This window comes from Blennius ocellaris, assembly GCF_963422515.1.
Source record: "Blennius ocellaris genome assembly, chromosome: 5".
NCBI classification, from domain to species: domain Eukaryota; kingdom Metazoa; phylum Chordata; class Actinopteri; order Blenniiformes; family Blenniidae; genus Blennius; species Blennius ocellaris.
The window spans coordinates 27,388,041-27,404,604 of NC_137654.1; the positions used below are offsets into that span (position 1 = coordinate 27,388,041).

At 43.5% G+C, this 16,564-nt stretch overlaps 1 protein-coding gene across 1 annotated transcript; it reads right to left on the reverse strand.

Annotated features, from left to right (window-relative positions):
- Positions 1 to 4,709: 4,709 nt before the first annotated feature.
- LOC308130402 (uncharacterized protein) lies at positions 4,710 to 15,478 on the reverse strand. The gene is made up of 4 exons (XM_080496767.1): positions 13,544 to 15,478; positions 9,571 to 9,617; positions 8,652 to 8,734; positions 4,710 to 6,489 (listed from the first exon to the last, which is right to left on the reverse strand). Exons 1-4 carry the CDS (start codon positions 14,407 to 14,409, stop codon positions 5,485 to 5,487), a joined length of 2,001 nt encoding a protein of 666 aa, XP_080352893.1. The 5' UTR covers positions 14,410 to 15,478; the 3' UTR covers positions 4,710 to 5,484.
- Positions 15,479 to 16,564: the final 1,086 nt, after the last annotated feature.

The window sequence follows — 16,564 nt, forward strand, 5'->3', positions numbered from 1 at the left end:
CTTTTTTTTTTTTTTTTTTTTTTTTTTTTTACAGTCTCACAGAGCAGGATGTGTTCATCTGCTCGGAATATCATCCGAGAAAACACATTTTATGTTGCATCACGTCGAGAATGGCTTTCCAGCAGGCGAGGAAAAAACCAAAACAAGGAAGGAAGGAAAAAACATATCTTGTTCCCTTTCGTATATCCAAATGATGTCAGATTCTCAATGCTTATAATAAAACCCACCCACAGACGATGGAGAGGAGAAAAAGATCGCGCATCCCCTAAATGAATCGTCTTGGCGTGTATATTGGCGAGTGGCAGCAGGACAATTAGTCCACACAGACAACAGCCTCGATACGTCTCTTTTCTCCATCTCTCTGTGAAAAAGATACTAAATCAATTTTTCTTTTAAAAAAGGCGATGTATTTACCCTGAACTCTTAATATGCAGTCTTTGTGTTGCTATCCAGCGAAGGTGGACTACATCTAATGGTCCATATTAAAAAAAAAAGAAAAAAAAGCCTCCATGACAGAAGAAATACATTTTTTTCCTTCTTCTTCTTTTTTTTTTTTATGGGACAAATCCAGCGATGCCACACAGGATTTCACATCGTAGACGCTGTCGAGATCACGCTTTACGTATATAATTACATATACATAAAAAAAAATGTTTAAAAAAAAAAAACGATAGAAAAACAAATACAGCACGGCTGGATTAGGCGTATTATTCCTGAATAATCCCAATTATGGCTGCTTGCAAGGAGGCAGCTCGCACATTCGCGGAAACCGTCGGTTTTATTCGGAGAGAGAGGGAGAGGGAGAATGAGAGAGGGAGGAGGGAGGAGGAGAAGGAGGAGGAGGAGGAGGGAGGAGGAGGAGGAGGCAGGCGGATCTGTGCAGCATTGTGGGCTATAACTTGAAAGTGATGTTTTATTCTAACCATCTTCTCTGGCATCGTGTGTAACGCGTCTGTTTTCTGCGGTCGCGGACGCGGAGAGCAGCTTCCGCTGTCTGCCATCGGTCTCCTGCCCTCAGTGACACACCGGGCCGACTGGGCCCGACTGGACCCGACTGGACCCGAATTCACCCGACGTGACACGAACGGCACGACAGGGCCGCACAGAGACACTCAAGGGCCCCAACACCTCCACCCCCCCCCACCCCCCCCCCCCCCCCCCCCCCACCCCCCCCCCCCCTTAACACAGACACCAACTCAAAAATGACATTCGATATACGTCGCTTTACTATGCTGAAATTCCAGAATAAGGCCAATTATAACTTTTTTGTGTTTGTTCGTCTTTTGTTTGTCAATTCCTCAGTTTCACTGGTTTTTTTTGTTTGTTTTGTTTTAATCCAATGTATCCATTTCAGGGTTGCAGGTAACAATCAGCCAATCCCAGCCAATCAAGTTTGAGGCTTGTTTTATGCATGATGCATCCACGAGGTCCTCGCAGATGAATTACGTCGTTATTTGGCAGCCACACGTCCTCATGTAAGCCTTGTCAAGCAAGGCAAGGGGAATTTATTTATGGAGCACCGTTCAGGCACAAGGCAATTCACAATGGCCCCGTTAACACAACAAAGAAAATGAGTGTAACAGCAAAAACCTGTCTATTTACACGTCAACGGCACTCGGAGTCACTTTTTCATACTGGCTATTTTAGCCTCCTCCAATTTATAGGATAAGCCAACTACCCTATCTTCTACTTTAGTTTAGTAATGTAGATGTGTGCCTGTGATACACTGCCCCTGCAGTTTGGGAGCATAAAAGCCACACATTCTCTCGTGTGGATTCCGCGTGTCATTTCTACGCATTACGTTCATGTGGAAAGTATAATACAGGCTTTATCGCCAGTCCATTGACAGACACAAGGAAAGAAAGGAAAACAAACCATAATGCACGTTTTTGCGTTTTAGTTTCAGAAAAGTTTTGCACTTTGACAGCAACGTTTTGAGAACAATGCTTGTTTAAAAATGAAAATGTGGTAGTTTTCCTGTGGGGCCACTAGGGGGTGCCGAGTCAAAATTGAAAACACAACTTGTTACTTTAACGCTTTAAAGTTGAGGCGACAATGTTGAACTGAGCTGCTTTTATTTGTCATTTTAAGTCAAGAGTACAAAGTGTCCCCAGCTTTTTTACAGATATTAGGCTTTATCATTATATATTGTTGCTACTAACAACCATTATTATAGTTAATTACTGACAGGATGTATTGATAAGTTTAGCATAAAGGTGTTTCCATCCCAGAGTATTTGAGCAAACAAGATTGATATTTCTTTTTAAAATACATATTTTAATCAATGTTGCTACTGAAAGAAAAGTCTTGATTTTTAAACAAAGACAGTCACATTTATGTTGACATAAAAACCTGTTTGGGAAAAAGAAACATCTTTTTTTTTTCTGTAACCCTAGAACATGAGCAGGACCTACTTTTCAAAATTGATAGAGGTTTACTCTAGCGAGTAAATACTGCAGCCCCTAAAATGACAAGTTTGGTCTCAAGTTTAGCTTCCTAACTGCTGAGTCAGTAAACTAAAGGAAATTAGCCTTAATACTCGCATCAACTTTTAACCCAGCAATTAATATCTCGTCTCACATTTGCCTGCATTCAGCGTCTCGACTGTGTAGCTGAGAAAGGTTCACCAGTGGAAAATGTGTAATACAACCTCCTAGAATCCTCAGCTACGTATGTGTTCGCCACATTTATTCACTTGAGAGATTTAAGAGAGACGTGAACTTTCTCTTTCCAGGTGTGAAATGAACACCGTGAGGCCGACTCCTTTAGCATTTAGATTCAGCCGTTAAAACACAAAATGCATGAATTTATTGGTATTCAGCTACAGCTTTTATTTGCCACCAATCAAGAGTGTAAGATACTCACATTAGTGTCTTCAAGTTAATGTTTTGGTATACCTTTAGGAGCTTTTTTTTTCAATCTAATCATTATCTAACCAACTTTTGCTTTACTTTTGCTACTTTTAAGATCACAAGTTATTTGAGTTCATATTCAAACTCTGATCCAAAACAACTACATTATCCTATTAACAGAGACAATATCTATCTCTCTACCACTCTGTCAAGTGTAATCTTTTTTTTTTTTTTGCTGAAAGACAGACTTTAAAAGTAGACTGGGCACAGTAATACTGTATATTTCTATTGAGGCAAATTGAATTAAAGGCCTGATAGTGAAATTGATTATGAATGCAGATACAGTAACCAACACTTAATCATTTCTGAGAGGACCACAAACATTTTCATTTGTAATGAAGTACAATTTAATCTCTGTAATTGCACTTCGTCTTCCTATCTCTGCAAAAGGCGAACTGGAATTGTCAATCTAGTGCCACTTTGCACCGCTTGCAGCTCACTTTAGTCTGAGCTGATTCATAAGGAGCTCGGTTACAGGAGGAACATTCTTTAATATTCTTCAAAACAGCTGTGGAGCCTCACTTACCTTTTTGTCTGGTGACTTACAGGCGAGTGCGACAGTGACAGACGCTTTTTATCCCCCCCTTCCGATTCATTTAAATCAAAAAGTAGTCTAAATGACAAATTAAATTCCTTAATCTCACAAACAGGTTAATAGAAAAATCCAAGAATAAAGGTGTTGGCAATTGGAAATGGGAGTTGTGAGAAAATGACAGCAGCGATGGATCAGATAAAGCCGGCAAACACTTACGAGCCTTTTTGAGTACGATGACACGCTGAAGGAGGGTATCGTCTTCCGGGATTTTTACCATGGATTAATTTAAGTAAAAGCTCACACTCAACCGTCTCTCGCTATGAATAAACTGTTGAAACGCATCAGCGGCCCCTCCGAGTAGTAATACACAATTCACAGAAGCAAGACGTACAGTACTTACTCCTTTTAACTGCCGTCTGGTAATAATGTCACAACACTCACAGAATCCCTTTTGAAATCACCACTTACCGGGGCCTTTCCGTGGTGTAGATTGTTGCTAAAAAAGGCAGTAATTATTTCAAAGTGAGCGCCCCTGTTATAAAATTCACACTGATTATCCTCCTTGGGTCAGTTTTAAGTCTGCTTAAATTTTTTAATACGCTCCACGCAGAGGCTATGTGACCATCACACAAATGAATCACTCCCACCATTTTCCCTGCAGAAGTCTATGAAGTGCAAGTGTTGCTCCGAGTAATAATTCAGCTTTAAGGCCAAACACAGAAGACGTGTATATATAATAGAGTATGCCCAACACCGGAAGATGAATGATGAGTTTGATAAAGTTAGGATAACATTAATCAAGAGAACACCAAGTTTTGTTGGGGTTTTTTTTTTTTTTTACACACCAAACATCAAATCTATTGCAAGTTTGATTAGAAATCTCTTGCAACATGTCGTCATTCATCGTTCGACATTTCTTGGGAGGTTTCAAACACTGAGCTCATCTTACAATGGCCTGTGTGCACTGCAAGACACCCTGACTTCAATGCAATGTGTGACCTTTGCCTGCTATCCGCTGCTCATGTTACACTCTGTATTTCCACTTCAAGCAAAGCTTGAACACCACCCCCAGTGACGGAGGCACCGAGGCCTCTGATGTTATTTTAAAAAGGTGCGTCGGAGCCTGAAAAATAAATAATAAAAAAATGTTAAAAAATCCTCTGCTCTGTGTCATTACGCCGCATAAAACTGTCGCACGCGCGATTCTATCGCGGAGTGGATGAAAGGAGGCAGAAGAACACAAGAGACACGAAGGCTTTACGGAGCACACCACCGTGGTTTAATGGCAATACCCTGCAAAAACTTTCATCACTTCAAACATGTCGTACAGTGCTGCGGCCCGGCTGTGAGGTTGTCAGACTAGTGTTACAAAAGTTCTGTGTTGTGCAACAACAACATGGGTTTACCACAAGTAGTAACAGGAAGACGGATCAAATGAAAGGTGCACTACTAGTTAACGCAGCGGGTGATCGCTAATAAATACTATTTATTGAATTTTGTTCAACTCGTTTTGTCCTTTAAGCAGCAACAATGTCAATCGTATCTTCATTAAGTATTAAGGCAAAATGCTACACATTGCCATGTTTAGTATTTTGTAAACATCAGTAAGAATGAATCTCTTTATTTTCCCACTACAGTTGTATTGCATTCAAGACATAAAACACGTGGAATTCACAAAAGCTTAAACTCATGACAGTCTTAGCTACTTACAGTCACGAGTGCTATGTAGGACTGACTGAAGCAGTCAGAATAGAACACCACAGACATCAATTACACAAGACGAGGCAATAATAGACCACTTACAAGACGTCTTTCATGACATGTGTTGGTGTAGAAATGGGGAGATTACTATTCAGTGGCAAACGGCTAATTTCCTAAATGCCTTACAGCATTGCCTTTCGTAAATACTCTCTTATTTCGCGTAAAAATAATGTTCTATGGGAGACTCGTGTGCTGTTTAACTCGATGGCTTCTTCTGGAATCATGACAAGGCACTTAACTGGGAAACGGAGCAGGAGAAACCTTTTGGGGGCAGAATCACAAACGGTGCAAAACCAGAAGCAGTCCGATGAAGAAGAGGGCGCTGGGTTCCTGCAACACTACCGAGAGAGACACGACGCCACTCATGAAGACGGCAGTTGGCATCAGGTCCCTGCTGACGTCGTGCTCGGGCTGGGCCTCGGAGGCGTCGGACCGTGCGTTTGGCGCAGCCTCTATTAAAGTGCCGTCGGAAGCGCGGGGAGTGTTTTCCTTCTCTTCCTCCCGGGGCGAGGCGGACCCGGGAGCGAAGCTTGGGCTCACCTCTGCGACGCCTGCGCTCGCCGGGGGGGTTCCCGTGAGCTCCGGTGACGGCGGAGCCTCGTCTTCCGCTCCCTCGGGCGCCTCCGCCTCCGCCTCCGCCGTGAGACTGGGGCTAGGCAGTGTCGGCGTGCTGCCTCCACGAGGCGCTGCAGACTCGGTGGGACTCTCCGATATTTCTTCCGATCGTCTTCCCGGCGCCACTGCGACCGACTGCTCACGGCCTCCAGTCGAGATGCGGGACGGGACGGGCTCAAGGCCGGACCGACCGACCGATTTCTCAGTTGATCCCACCTCTCCGGCCGTTGACCACAGATTCTTGGAGGCAAGAAGAAAGGCGGCAGAGTCTTCCGGGGGAGGGATCTCGTCACTGTCCGGCCGCCAGTCGTCCGAGCGAGTCGTGGGCTCCAGTTGTGGAAGAGGAGTCGTTGTCGTCGAGGCGTCCGGCGGAGGAGTCGTCGTCGTCGTCGAGGCGTCCGGCGGCACGGCGGGACTATCGTCTATGTGCTGCTCTGACGTTTGGTTCCCTAATTCACGGTGGAGTCTGGGTAAAGGCTGTGACTTATTTGGCTGCGATGATTCACTGGCACGGAGTACAGAGGATGGACTGGACTGAGGCGTCGTTTCGGAAGGCGCACGGGGAGGTCGTTCACCTGGGAGTGCAGTGTGAGCGGACGGCGTGCCGTCGGCAGATGGAGGCTCTTGGTTGGGCGGGACGGGAGGACCGGGTGGGCGAGCTGTAATCTGTCGAAGTAAAGCAGCGAGACAACAGTGACAGCGAGGAGAGTGTAAAGGCAAACAGGGTGGAAAGATTTGTGTCGCACACAGAGGGATCGAAAGCATTTCGGTGCATACGAATGCTTTTCTATAAAAAAAAATAAAAAAATAGACCACATGCTGACATAACTCTGTGGGAATGCAAACAAAACATGAGCAGTTATGACGAGACGGACAGCAAATGTCAATATATTCAGGTTTCCAATGTCATGACGACCATAGGGTAAAGACTAAAGATTTATTTAAATGAGAGAACACACGAGCTGATGACATCTTATCTTCAAGTTCACCCAATGAACTAATTTGCACCCAATCAACTGAGCAGTATTACCAATGCCCCCCCTCACTAAAAGAAAAAGTAATTTTCATTTGATTTTATTCAAGAAAGGAAAAGAGCCAATAAAGTAGCAAAGAGGCTCTTATGAGGCGGCTGTCACGATCGCCCAAGGTCATATCGAGATGAAGACATTATAACGTAAAACGAAAAGGCAGAAAAGAAAAACTGCACTCGGAAGAACAAATGCAAGAGCAAGACAACGTAAAACACAAACGATTTCAAGACTGAGCGTGTCGGTGTTAGGAGAAGACGGGTAGATAAGAAAACAGTGTTCTATACGTTATATTTCTAGAGGAAAACCAGTTTAACAAGCATTAATTAACTGTGCATATAACTTTTTTTTTTGTTTATAGAAACTATTTTTCTTCTTTTGCTTGACTCAAAAGAATCTTTTCTGGCAAATCAATAAAAAAAAAAAAAAAAAACAACAACTCTGTGGCAACGCAATGTTTTCCAGGAAGCTTTTTGTGAACCAAACTTTAGTGCAGAGTAAACACTCAGCAAGCCATTCACTTAGAAATATGGGTACAGGCAGAGACGTTTGCCTCTGAATTATATTCACATTTAATATTAATACTTTACCTGACAGATGCATTCATGTATCAGTGAAATCGTCAAGTTAAGACGTAAAGCATCGTATGAGACAGACTCTGGGTCGTCTGAGGCGCTGCATCGAGCAGATGCAACCTCGATGTGATAATACTCATTATCCTAATTGCAAGACGCCTGGAGAAAGAAAACAAGGCGCCAGACTGTAGCAGAGAATGTAGTGCTTTAAAAAAAAAAAAAAAAAAAAGTTATCACCACCAGACACGTGTTGATTATCGGTCATGACCTTTGATTCATTAAGGCCATGTCTGTAAATAAAATTAAATCTTTCAATCGTAACTACATTCTGGCCTCTTTACAGTGGCAGGGAGTGCTGCAATTACAAACACTAGTTTATTAATTTATGTAAATCCGACATTTAAAAGGTTGTTCAACTTTTTTCGCAAATGCACTTTTGATTTCTGACTTTCTGACGAACACAAATGGGGAGATTTACAGAAAAGTTGATTTTGTCCTCCAAGATAGCAACAGATTTACTTCAATGTAACAGTTTTTTTAAACTTTCTACACTGTGATCGCAACACTGCGCAATCTGAAATGAGTCTCAGTAACATTTTCACAAAAATACAGCATAAACATAGCAGCCACAGAGTTTTAAACTTAAATCCCCCCTAAAAAAATGAGAACATACAAGACATCAGACGAGACTCCACATGGTGTGAAATATATTAGTGTTCAGAATTACTTTAAAAAAAAAAGAAAGAAAAGGACATTGTGACTTGAAGTGCACAAACTTGACCAGCATGCGTTATGAGGTGAACACAACGAGATGCTGACAGAGGAAGTACGTCACATACAGTACTCGTGCTACAGCGTGGAGAAGCGAGACGTTACCTAAGTTGTTGCCGAAGCTTCAATGAGCTGTGAACAATATAAACAACCAGGCCAATGATGACAAGCTTTTAAAAGTCGAACAGGAACATTTTAGTCACGTTTCTCGGGTCCGCGACTCGCGGGACGGTGGAGGAGGAAGGAGCGCCGGGCCTGCTCACCTGTTGCCACGTCAACGGCCGCATGCAGATTTCGATTTGAGCCGAACCCAATGGGGAATTTTCTCGATGTGCATCATCAGTTGCCGTTTAAATTCACGGCAGCGCGATCCAACTCATGAAGCACCATTTTGAGTTTTCTACAGAACAAAAAGGTTCACCAGGCTATAGAGTCGCTGAGGATTTACTCTCACCTCGACGTCGATCTCTGGCTGTACGATGACTGGACACACAGCCTTTGGCCGGATCATTGTCTGGCTGGAGCGCTCGGCTTGTTCTGAAAACGTTACAATGGGGGGAAAATAAGCAGTGAAATGCTGATTAGTTTGAAAGGGGAAAAAGAAAATACAGATAGCATTTTGTTCCCATGTAAATAATATAAAACCACCTGAAAATGTATACTTTTGATGTCTCTGTGATTTATGCAACTTGTGTTTGAGCATCTTTTATTTGGTGGTTTTATTGACTTGTGTGTCAATAAAACAGCAGCTTAATCGGAGTTTACTTGGAGAAGACAAACTGGAGTTGGTAGATGATGCACACTTCAGATTGTATGATATACATTACATACTTAAAAATATATAGTATTCTTTTAACTTGTTGCCTTCATGTTTCCTCATGTTCATGACACAAATGGAAAAAAAATGGTAAACCTGAGATCCTTTATTGTGCAGGTATCAGTTTATCTCCTTTCTTTATTAACTAAATCTTGTGTTGGATGGTTGGTTGGTTGGTTGAATTAACGTGATTCAATCAAATTACCATTGCAGTAATCTAAAAAAAAAACTGGAATTGTGGGCATCTACTGCAAATGGTAATTACGTGGGATTATGGTAACCGCACTATTGGGAGTTTAAGCCGATGACATAAATTAGAATCTGTCCCACCATATCGAGCCGTCGTGGATTTAATCTGCCTCTCCAGCAAGTCCTTGAACTTTATAAATGTGTACAACTAAATCTCCTGGGCGCCCTTCAACTGAACTCATCAACTACACATCTTAACACCGCGTATAAGGGCCCATTATATTAATATTACATTAGGGCTTTTTTTGTTCAGGTGGTAAAATTATACGACCGTGGGGATTTTGTACAAAAAGCGTTTATTTTATACCTTTTTCCAGTTCTGGCTCTTCCTCTGAATCTGTGTCAAAATGCATGCTGAAAGAAAGTCAAAGACATTTTGAGTTAAGAGGGAACATCAAGACAAAACCACTTAATAGTACACACCAAATAATGCACAACACGACTGCACACTTCTACACACAAAAAGGAAGTGACCATATGTACCGATACCAACACCGTGACAACCGAGGCTCCATAACACGCGTTGAAAATGCACGGCGAGTAAACAGCGCCGATCTGAATGAACCGTGGGGAGGTTTGCGAGGTGAGGCCTTTTAAAGAAAGACGGTAAAGTGAGCCGAGGCTGAACGGCAGGAGGGTGAATTTATTGCCTCATCTTTTAGTTCTCCCGACAGTTTTGGTGTTTTCATCTCATTTTGTGCTTTAAAAGCCAAATTTGAGCCGGCCTGACCGACGCAGTGGTTTATTTATCTGTGAAAAGAAGTCTGGCCACACCGTTTTCAGCTAAAACTGAATGAATTTGCGAGTTAAAAAGGTGGAAATTATAAGGGGGAAAGAAACATTTGCGGTATGGGTCACCACCTGTTTTGGATAATCACACCTATTAATCGCCATTGCTGTTCAGCTGCTGATGTGCCGAGCGAGTCGCTTTTAATCAAACATCACTCTTTCTCCTTTTTATTTATTCATTTTTTAATAATAACGGCAACAATTACTGTTGCTATTGCAAATGCTGCACAGGCCGTATCGTCAGGCTTGTCTTTTAAAAGCAAAAGCCTCAGCAATGACCCGTTTCACTTGATCGTTTGTTAAAGGCGAGGTGGCAAATTACCAAAGCCAGATTTTTTTGACCAAGGCTAAATGGAGGCACAATGTAAGCAAGCAGCAGTTTCATATTTTCTAATGGAACGTTTTTAAGTATAAAACATAACAATGGAGAAATTAATTACTGGAGTAAGATCACTATTGTAAACACCCTTCCTGGTTGCATGATAAAAGCCCCTGTGACATGAATGACAGGAGCTTTAAAATGATGATGAATCACAGTGGGGGGGGGGGGGACGTATGTCGAAAGGGGGATTACGCAACTTTGCCGAGAGTCCCGTGAAGGATGCCAAAGGAAGTAAAGGTCAAGAGGCGTGATTAGCATGTGACAAGAGCTACTGAAGCTATTTGTGCGGCTCGTGCTTCGTGCACTTCCACCTTCATATCAGAGGCGCAGAATTATAAACCCACTGACGTTTTGACACAGATGTTTGCACTCGGTGATGCGAAAGCCTTTGGAAAGCACAGCCTGGTCACTGCATGAGACATTTTAACTTTGTCGTCACCCGCACAGTGCGGTATTGACAGTAATAATTAAAAACACTAAGGCTCCAGTGTAGACGTGTTGGAGATGTCTCAAAGCAGCTAGAATTCCTTGGTTGGAGAATTCCTCGTGTTTTTCCCCATTGTGAGGTATTATTGCGAACAGCTGTTGTCGCAAAACACGCAAAGTCTTTATAGATAGTGTACAACTGTTACGGTTACATTTCTGGTCTATGATTTCAATAACGTGCCACTGCACTTGTGTGAAATTTAATATATGAAATTAATAATTGTATCTTAATTTCTGCCTGAGAATTAAAAAAAAAAAAGATCATGCAGAGAAAAATATTTTTCCTGTTGGCTGCGTTCACATCAAAGTGCTCCGTCATCCTCGCAAGACAGGACACACTCCCCACGAAAAAACAAAACTCTCGTCTGACTAGATAGAGATGAGGGTGTGTGCAGACGTGTTTGTACAACGCAGGCTTTAGGTTTAATAGAGATGCAGATAAAATAAGCTATTCTGCAGGGCTGCATGCACTCTCACATCACAAAGAGACAAGTGTTACAAGTTCTCCCTTTAGATGACGCCCAAAAACATGCATTTCAGGTTTCGTGGCGATTCCCAGACTGTCTGTATGAGTGGATATGAGTGTGCTAATCAGCTCAGATGCATGTTATTCTCCAAACTTACTCTTACTTAATATCAATCAATACCGTAATTTCTATTTTATTCTGAACTTAACTTAGCCTTACTCTCAATATGGTCCAGAGAACAATAAATAACTCCAGCATGAGCAAATTGATATGTAAAACACTGAAAAGGATCCAGAATGAAGTGGTTTCTAGTGATGAGCCTATACTGCATTGAAATAAGACAGCTGTGCTTGATTTCAGTACATTTAATAGTGACTGCACCACTTTACTCTGTTATATTTACATTTACCTGGTGTGACCATGTTTTAACAAAACCTAATCAGCGCAAACTGCCTTGCGTGTCATTAATATAAAGAGACGTTAAATACAATTTAGTGTCTAGACTTGCCTTCGTGCTGTGATTACCTTTCCACCCACTGGCTGTCTTATTTATATGTTAAAAAGCACCCAATCAATCTGTAATGGCTGTTATGGAGACACTCGTACACTCGCTGCTCTTCAAACTTCTCATTTGCAATCAGTGACTCATCCATCCAGACTGCCCACCTGCCTGCCCCCTTTTCCTGCATCCAAACAGCTGCGGCAGCGAAGGCCTACATGACAACCGCACCGCTAAATGCCTGGTTTTACTCCTTTTATAGAGCCCGTCAAGCTCGGGGACCTTTGCTCACTATCTCCTCTCTCCATTACAGAGCATTGTGAGACTCATCGCACACTTTCATGGTGATGTTATGATAAATCGGGGGATTAGTCGACTTTAATAGAGTACAGAAGAATGCAAAGTGGCCCGTGTGCCGTCGCTCTAATTACACAAGGGACAGAAGCCAATTTATTTCTTTGAAATTACTTTTGCCTCCCTTGTGACCGTGATCGGAAAGGTCAGAGTTAGATTTTAGTGTGTGTGTGTGGGGAGGGGGGGGGGGGGTGGGTGGAAACGACGGGGCTGAAAATGACACCTGCCCTTTTGCCTATTTTGATCGTCTCACACACCACTGGGTGATTGGCATTCTGCGTGGGGCGTGCACTCTCTCCAAAAAAGACCTGTCCTATATCTCGCTGCAGAAGCTGCCCACAACAGATTGTGCAGAGGGGAGGCAGTCGTCGAAAACCTACACCGAACCAACCAGCTCTTTACTCTCCCCCTCGTGTCTCAATCACGCCACAGGCGGTGCAACTTTGCTCAGGAACACCTCAGACTGGAGTTCCTGCTGCATCCACTGCAGTATCCGGGCAGAATTGCTGAATGAAGCCAAATCGTTATTTCAGACACAAAACCTCACAGAGAATGAAGCAGGCAAGTATAGCTCTGTGGCTGCTGCTGCGCCGCTCCTGTAGCTCAGTTACATCTATCTCTGTCTTCTATGAGTTCAATGTGAAACTTATCCCCATAATGAGACCGCCCTGACTCCCCCATAAGCCTTTACATTTCAGCCTCCTCCCTGATCATGTGTACCCCCCCCCCCCTCCTCCCCCATCTTTGTCTTCCAGAGCTGCCTTATTCCACTGAGGTATGGAGGACAGGAGGCAGCTGCAGGTGTGCTGTCACATCTGGTACCAAGACGTTAACAGGAGACTTAACAGGAGATCCTTTAAGTCCCGTTGTAAATTGGATGGTGAAGTCTCTTTTGGGCCACATGTATCAAGTTAACCACTATTGATGGGAGCTCTTTCGCCACAATGCAATAGTGTAGACTCTTCTAACCTTCTGCTCAAACCTTATTCGTGGGTGAACTTTAAAGGCAAAGTATTTACCTTATGAATAATACATCCCGCCCACCAACAGCTGTCATGCTAAAGAAATGATCAGTGTCACTCACTTCACCCGTGACCATGGTGGCATCGGGTTGCAATTCATTTTACCACCTAGTTTGGAGCCAGATCAGAGCATCCGAAAGTCCATTTATGTACAAACAGTTTGCATTGTGTCGGCTTGAGTTTGACCACAGTCTTTCTATAGTTACCGGTGAATTAATAAATATTTGTGAGACAGAAAACACACTGCACACACAAGGCAAGTGTTGGAGGTTGTGATGTACCTGTACGTTTTGGGAGGTTTCAGGATGCCCCTTATGTGCTGCGTGTCCACTTTAGTCTGAGCTGTGTCATCTTCATAGGACAGGAGCAGAGTTACCACGTAATTCATAGAGGAGTTATTGGCCCAGTAGTCGCCGTCGGAGGTTTCGTAGCGGACCACAAACTCAATGCGAGAGCCGTGCGTGACATACGGTGGCGCGAAGGACAGCTTGAAGGAGAACTGGTCGGTGCTCCCGTCGTGGGATCCCTGGACGTACTCTGCTGGGTGGTCAAAGTAAGTCACCCAGCCGTCCATGGTGGATCTGATGTAAACTGATTTGTGGAAGGAGACGTTTAGGACCCGTATTAACCCACTCACTGCCAGCGGCTCGCTCTCCACCGCGGACATCTGCTCGACCTCCACCTTGCCAGCCTGCACCGCCTGCAGCAGGGCGCCGCCGCCGGGCGCACGGAACTCCGGGACCACGGTGTAGGTCGGCTCGCGCTCGGGCTTCCTGTACTTCGCCTCCTCTTCCTCCCACCTGGCGCTCGTCTCTTCGTCGTCGTCCGAGTCGAAGGCTACAAATTCCTTCACATCCACCAGGTCCCCACCTGTTGTGTCGGCAAACAGCACCTTCTTCCCGGCCGCGATGCCCAGGTGGATCCGGATGTACTCTGCGTTCTCGTCGGCGATGGACTGGCCTCTCCTCCTGGGCACCGGCGAGCACCGAGGGATGAGGCGCACGTCCTCGGTGTCATCCTCGTCCTCGTCGTCGTCGTCATCCTCGTCGTTCTCCACCGGTGACCTGCCCTCCGCTTCCTCGTCCGACTTGCCGGTTCTGATCGTGCGAAAGAGGCCCTCTTGGCCCGGGATGGTTAGAAAGGACATTTTCTTTGCACAAACGGAGCCGTGCGCTGCGGCGCGTGCATATGGCGTCTCCAAAAGAAGCTCACCACCAAACACTCATGCTGCGCGCAATGTTCATCCAGCGGCTGCGTCCCCGCGTTACGCACGGAGCTCCTCTCCTCAAGACAGCGCGCGGCGTTAAATGTCAGCCACGGGGAGGCTCGCCTCCGCTGCCAGCCCTTGTGATATGTGTATCCCCCCCTGGTTTTACATGACTTTATGCATCGCAGCTTGGCCGCTGTGGCGGAAGAAGCAGCAGCGTCTAATTTTAGCGCTGACCTACCGTGCACCCAGCTGAGTTTGTTTGACTTGGTATAATCCTGCGCCTCCCCCTCGACACGTTTGTTTGGTTCGTGCTGGCCGAACGCCCACTGCTGCTGGGACAGGAGATGCAATTATTTTCACTTCAACTAATTGCCATGATGTATGAAAAAGAAAAAAACAACAACATATAACTTGGGTAATCTATCGAAACTGAAAGTATAATCAAGTACATGTTTGTTTTGGTTTCTTTTCTTCCTCCTTCCTGGGAGAGACTCCAGCACCTCTGCTGGCAGCCTATTTATCACAGGCTTCTTTTTTATTTTATTTTATTATAGGTCATATTTGTTTACTGTGACTGCAGTTCGATTATAGCGCCCTGGTGAAAGTTTAGTCATCCAGCACCTTCCTGTGTGTGAGCAGATGTCATTGTATTACACGGTATTTCAGCTGTAGCCTTCAACGATGCCTTATTTAAAAGAACACTCCAGTAAAACTGTTCCCAACATAAACATTTTAGAATATGTGGGATTTTATAGGGTCTTCCCTCTCCAAGGGGGCTATTCTAGATGTAGTATAACGATTAGATAGAAATCACCGTTGCTTTCTGTTATTTATATTAACCCGCTCAAGCAGAAAAGTGGTAAAACTTGCCACAGTTCACTTCCTGCAGATAATTAACTTGTCGCCTCAGCCAATTCCTGCAGGTGAAGCCTGCAGTCTGGAGCCATCTGTGATTAATTACTCATTTCCGTTTTCTTCCCTAACACATTTCTGAGGAGCAATAAAAATGGTACCCTTAGATAAATTTCCGTACATGGAAAAGTATGGTGTGGCAATTTGCACATGTGGATTTAAAAAAACAATTTTATGGAATAAAAGCATATTGGCTACAAAGTGTGGATGAAAAAGTTGACAAATTCTCATTCTGAGCAGGCTCAGTGTTTTAAAAAGGAGTTCCTAAACTTATTTTATTAAAAACAAATGTTCAAAATACGAATACATTTTTAGTAACACAAATATATGCAATTTGCTATTTCAACCCCTGGTAAAAATGCAGTTAAAATATAAATATACAAGTCTGTATTTTCCAAAATGGAGAATTTCTTCTAGACTCAATTTGCTGTATGGTCTTTTTTTACTTCTTTCTGTATACATGATTCTCATACAATGCATGTTTGGTCGTATCATCCACCCATCCATCTTCTACACCACTTTATCTAACAAGGACAAGCCAAGCCCAGCTAACTAGTTATATATAAGTGAAGGCAGGTTACACATTAAACAGACAGACGATTGCACACTTCAACAATCACACCGAAGGTTAATTTCCAATGAACGGATGACCTGAACTGCATGTTTGAGACTGAGGAAGGAAACCCAGTCAAACCCCAGACAATGGGAGAAAATGCAAACGCCATAAAAAGGTCCTGGACTGGAACTGAAACACAGATAACTGTGAGCCGAAAGCACAAGCCATTACATCACTGTGTGTGTGCTTGGTGGTCCTTTGTTCAAATACGCGACAAAGAAAACACTCTGAGAACTCTATTAGGAACATTTTAATCAATCTAATGTGATGCAGTACATCACATCACTCCGCCATGAATTCTGATTTCACAAATGTAATCATGTTCAGTTTTCCTGGAGATTAGCTACAAATATTAATTTCAGCTTAAAATGATTTTGTGAAGTAGTGAGCTGGAATGCAACATATTTTAAGGTGTCTAATACTATTTTGCCCATTTACATAGAGGGATGGAGGCAGGGGCCACTATTAAGAGTGTAAAAGAGGTAGTTGTTTAAAAATGTAATTTAAAATTCAAACATGTTTTATGTTCTGGGTCACTTGTTTCACTATGAATGTTTGTCATCT

What these genes read in the sequence shown, in the direction of transcription:
- LOC308130402 (XM_080496767.1), bottom strand. Translation starts at nt 14,409, where the DNA reads ATGTCCTTTCTAACCATCCCGGGCCAAGAGGGCCTCTTTCGCACGATC. An exon ending in AGAGCCAGAACTGGAAAAAG is followed by an intron (nt 8,735 to 9,570) that starts GTATAAAATAAA and finishes TAACGTTTTCAG; the next exon opens with AACAAGCCGAGCGCTCCAGC. An exon ending in AGCCAGAGATCGACGTCGAG is followed by an intron (nt 6,490 to 8,651) that starts GTGAGAGTAAAT and finishes TTACTTCGACAG; the next exon opens with ATTACAGCTCGCCCACCCGG.